General features: G+C 67.4%; 2 protein-coding genes across 2 annotated transcripts; one reads left to right on the forward strand and one right to left on the reverse strand.

The window, feature by feature from the left end:
* Positions 1-821: 821 nt before the first annotated feature.
* Positions 822-1115, forward strand: MNEG_11136 (hypothetical protein; the record flags this gene model as incomplete). Its single annotated transcript, XM_014040391.1, has 1 exon — positions 822-1115. A coding segment is annotated over one exon (294 nt), but the record flags the coding sequence as incomplete, so codon positions are not given.
* Positions 1116-2281: 1166 nt separating this feature from the next.
* Positions 2282-4362, reverse strand: MNEG_11137 (hypothetical protein; the record flags this gene model as incomplete). The annotated part of the gene is made up of 4 exons (XM_014040392.1): positions 2282-2409; positions 2559-2601; positions 2805-2995; positions 3198-4362. 4 exons carry the CDS (start codon positions 4360-4362, stop codon positions 2282-2284), a joined length of 1527 nt encoding a protein of 508 aa, XP_013895846.1.
* Positions 4363-4430: the final 68 nt, after the last annotated feature.

Genomic DNA, 4430 nt, shown 5'->3' on the forward strand with positions numbered 1-4430 from the left:
CGGAGCCCGACCTGTTGGACTGCGGCCCGTTGGGGCGGGGGGGCCTCACCGAGAGCGCCCGCTACGGCAGCGACGAGAGCGGGACGCTCCTGTCCCCAGCTGACGCAGCCGCCGCTGCCGCTGCTGCAGCAGCAGCGGCGTTGTATGTGTGGTGCGACGCCGTGGCATGGCCCGCGCAGGACGAGGAGTGCCAAGACCTGCAGGGGTGCAGCGACGACGGCGGTGGCGATGAGCAAGGCGAGGCCGAGAGCAGCGGAAGCGACGCAAGCGGCGGTGACGGCGGCGTCAGCAACGGCAGCGACAGCGGTTACGCGGGCTCAGATGATAAGGAGGTTCTGGGAAGGAGCAAGGGGAGGCGAGGGCGGCAGCAGACGGGCGTGGGTAAGCTCCAACCGGCCACGCCGGCGCCGCCCCCGCAGCTGCGGGTGGCCTCAGTGTGCGGTCAGGCACTGCGCGATGACCACTGCACTGACAACGCTGGCGCAGAGGGCGGCAGCATTTCAGGGGCGCGGCAACTGGGGCGCGGCCCCTTGAAACAGGGACCACAGGTCATGCCCACAGCATCACAGCCGATAGCTGCGTCGGGCGCGGCGCCAGCTGGCAGCTGCGCATCGCCGCCCCTAGCTAAAGTTAGCAGGCGATCAGTGGGGCCCCCGCGGTGGTACGGCGAGGCGGATGGCGTGTTACACCAGCCGAGGCAGCAGCGGGTAGCTTGGCGGTCAGGGCAGCCGCGGGCAGGTCAGCGACGGCAGCGACAGCCACGGCGTAAGGCTGAGCAACGCGCACGGGCGGTGGCGTGTCTTTCGGCTGCGTTCAACCAGGGCAGGCATGGTGCAGGGGCGGCAGGGCAAATGGAGGAGCCAGGGTTGGAGGTGGTGGAGGGCGCCGAGGCGAAGGTTGTGCCAAAGCGGCAACAGGAGCATGCGCAGATTGAGCTGCTGGGAACACCGGCGGAGCTGTTGCAGCAGCAAGAGCAGGACCACAAGGGTCATCTTGTGGCGCCACAGCAACCGCAAGCACAGCAGCAGCAACAGCAGCAGAAGCAAGACTTGAAGCAGCAGCAGCAGAAGTTGAGGCAGCAGCATCAGGACCAGCGTCAGCAGCAGCAGCAATAGCAGCAACAGCCGCGACAGCAGCGGCAGCAGGACCACCAGCAGCAGCAGCAGCAGCAGCAGCAGCAGCAGCAGCACAAGTTGCAGTCAAAGCAGCACAAGAAGCAGGAGCAGGAGCTGCAGATCTGTACAGATGGCGACAGCATTGAGGAGGACTGGGCCGTGCATTGGGCCAACACAGCCACGGGCGAGGGCCCCGCGGCGGCCCCCTTCTCTTGTGCGTCCAGGGACGCTCCGCAGCTGCAGTTGCCTGGGGAGAAGAGCGTGTGCCCACTGTCGCTTCCAGAGGAGGGCAGCCAGGGTGCCAGTGCAGAGCAGCTGGTGGTGGAGGGTGCAGTGTCCTGGGCAGCACAGCCTGGGGGGCCCCGGGCGGCAGGCTCAGCGGCCCGTGAGCCCTGCCTCAAGCGCCCCAGGCTTTCACTCCTTAGCGGGGCGCTTCCTGTTTCTGCAGACATTCCAGCTGCTTCGCTGCTGTGAGTCCTGCAACTCTGCTCACCGCTTGAAACTTGCAGCTGTGTTGTTGCAGGGAAAGGGCTGCGAGCGCTCCCGTGTCAATCCAGGACCCGGGCTGCTTTGTACTTCGACAGTCACTTGGCGCTTTGCCCCTTCCACACGTTCATGGCCATCTGCTGCACTAAGGTTGCCCAGGCTCATGCACGTATGGCAATCAACCCCTCTTGTGTGATTCCTTGTGGCTAGCCCTGGGCAAAGGGTTTGAGGTGGGGTGTTGACCAGGCTTGACCAGGTCTGACCAGACCAGTCGGCCTCATCACAATGGACAGAAGCTGAACCCCCTGCAGGCAGCAGATGTTTGGATTGCACATTGTGCTTTTGCTTATGTATAGCGTTCGTTGCGTCTGTAGTGAGTGCCATATAACGCGCTCCTAGGCAGAGGTTCAAGTTGAGGACGAGCGCACCCGTGGCCATTTCTTGCCCAAAATGACCCTTGGTCCACTTACAAAAACATGTTGCCTTCGCCAAATGTCTGTCGAACGTGATGCACACCGGTATATTCGATTGAGCTGGATTGGTTAGCTGGTGAGGGTGGGGCTGCTGAAAAGAATGCGGATGAAACAATTGATATCCTCGTAAAAAAAAGTAATATATCAGCAGCAAATTGTCAAGCTGGTGTGCAGTGCGTTGCCCAGGAATCATAAATGCACGCCACCTCACGCCGCCAGGCGTGCCAGGGTGAGGCCAAGCAGCAGGCCCGCGGCGGAGCCTACACCGTACGACAGGCTGCCGCAGAGCATGGCCGGCTGCACCAGACGCTCCCAACCCCTGCTGGCAGACATGCCTGGGGCACAGGAGGCGATGCAGGTGGCGGGGTGGGGGTCGGGGGTGATCAGGTCGGTGGTCTAGGACTGGGCTTCCCTGCAAAACACTCAAATCATAGCGAGTTTGTGAGCTCCACACATCCCAGTAAGCAAGCCCCTGGGATCCTACCTGCCGCAGTAGCTGGGCCGCCGATGAGCGTGTTGGATGCCACCTGGGGGTGGCAGACGAGTGGGGACGATAATGCGGCTTGGTTCAATGGTGCTTGCCACGGTAAACGGCAAGAACAAACAGCATGCCGGGTGAGGGGCTCCTAAACCAAGGCCCATGCACCGCCTTGCACACCCCCCTTGCGCCCCAGGTGCACAGTCAGTGGCGTTGAGCTGTCGGACTGCCAGCCGGGTGAGCTGCTCCCACCAGCACGAGCGAGGGCTCCAGCCGGAGCAGCCGCGCGCCCGCCAGCAGCACCGCCCAGTGCACCGCCACCATCACGCCGATGAACGCCAGCAGCGGGGCCAGCGCGCCTGGAGACACGCCCGCGGCGCTGCACGTGGCCCCGATGGAGACAAAGAAGCAGCCCATGAGGGGGCCGCCCAGCTGCGAGGCGCCTGCGGCGGGAAAACACAGGGTGGGGGTGTTTCGGAGGGATGGGGCCCATGTGGGAGGGCAGCGTGGGCTTGGCAACAGTGCAACAAGCAGTGTAGCGCTTCTGCCCACACCCAGCTTGTTTGCCGTCTTAAACCTGCGTTCGTGTGCAGGCCACCAACTCGCCCGTCCCCGCCCCCAACGCCCGGAGTGCTCTGCTCTCACCCGCAAACAGGGCGCGGCCCCGCCAGCCGCCAGCCGCCGACGCCGCAAGGGCCAGGCCCGACACCGCCAGCAGGAACAGGTGCGGGGTGCCCACCGCCACCGCCAGGCCGCGCGCCGCCCAGCACACGAGCGCCGCGCCAGCCAGTGACAGCGCAGCGCTGCGCGGCGTCAGCCGCGAGTGCCGCCCGCCCCTGCGGCCCGCCGCGCCCTCGTCGCCGCTGTCGTGGCTTGTGTCGCGGCTGCGGGCGTAGGCGGCCTGCAGGGTCAGGGGGCTGGGCTCCGCCGTCAGCAGCGGCCCGCCGTCCCGCGCCAGGGGCCCGCCCCCGTCCATCGACCCGGTGCTGTCGTAGGAGCTCAGGGCGGCCCCGGGGCTGTCGCTGCCGCTGCTGATATCGGGGGGAATCACCGGAGTCGACGACGGCGCAGAGCCCACGCCCGCGACCGCAGCCGCGATGCCGCCGGCGTCGGCCACCACGCCGTTGCCATTGCTTGCGGTGCCCTCGCCGCTGCCAAGGGCCCCGGTTGGTGCGCTGTAGGCCTCGCGCTCGCGGCTGCGCAGGTAGGCCGCCCAGACAGTCGCTGCGGCCGGCTCCTCAGTCAGCAGCAGCGACCCGTCTCGGGCCACCGCCTGTGACCCCGACATGCGCACCGGCACCGCCACCTGCCGCTGCAGCGCCGCCTGCACCTCCGCTATGTACAGCCCGCCCGCGCTGGCTGGGTCGCCACCAACGCCGACGCCCCCGCCGCCGGCCCCGCCGCCTCCTTCTGGCACACCAGCTGGCAGCTGGAAGCCCGGCGGCGGCGACGCGCCCGCGCCTGGGGGTGTGCCGCTGCTGCCAGGGCTGCCTGTCCCCGCCTTGCCGCCGCCGTTACCACCCCGCGCGGCAGCACGGGCGTTCCTCCAGGCGGCCGCGGCCCGCAGCGTCTCCGGCGCGGTGAAGCGGCGCACCACGCGCAGCGGGCAGGCGATGAGCGCGGTCAGCAGGGCGCCCATGGCCAGGTTGTCCGCTGCCATGGTGGCCGGCAGCGCAGCCGCGGGCAGCAGCGTGGCCTGGGAGAGCGCCACAAAGTTGACGCTGCCGCCGATGTAGGATGCGCAGAGGCACGCCGCCACCGCACGGGGCGGCCGCAGCAGCAGCGCGGCGACGAGCGCTCCCAAAAACATGCCGGCAGCGCCAATACCAAACGCCGCCAGCAGGCGCCCACCGTCGGTGCGCAGTCTGTTTTTGAAAT

The sequence above is a fragment of the Monoraphidium neglectum genome, assembly GCF_000611645.1.
Source record: "Monoraphidium neglectum strain SAG 48.87 unplaced genomic scaffold scaffold02607, whole genome shotgun sequence".
NCBI classification, from domain to species: Eukaryota; Viridiplantae; Chlorophyta; class Chlorophyceae; order Sphaeropleales; family Selenastraceae; genus Monoraphidium; species Monoraphidium neglectum.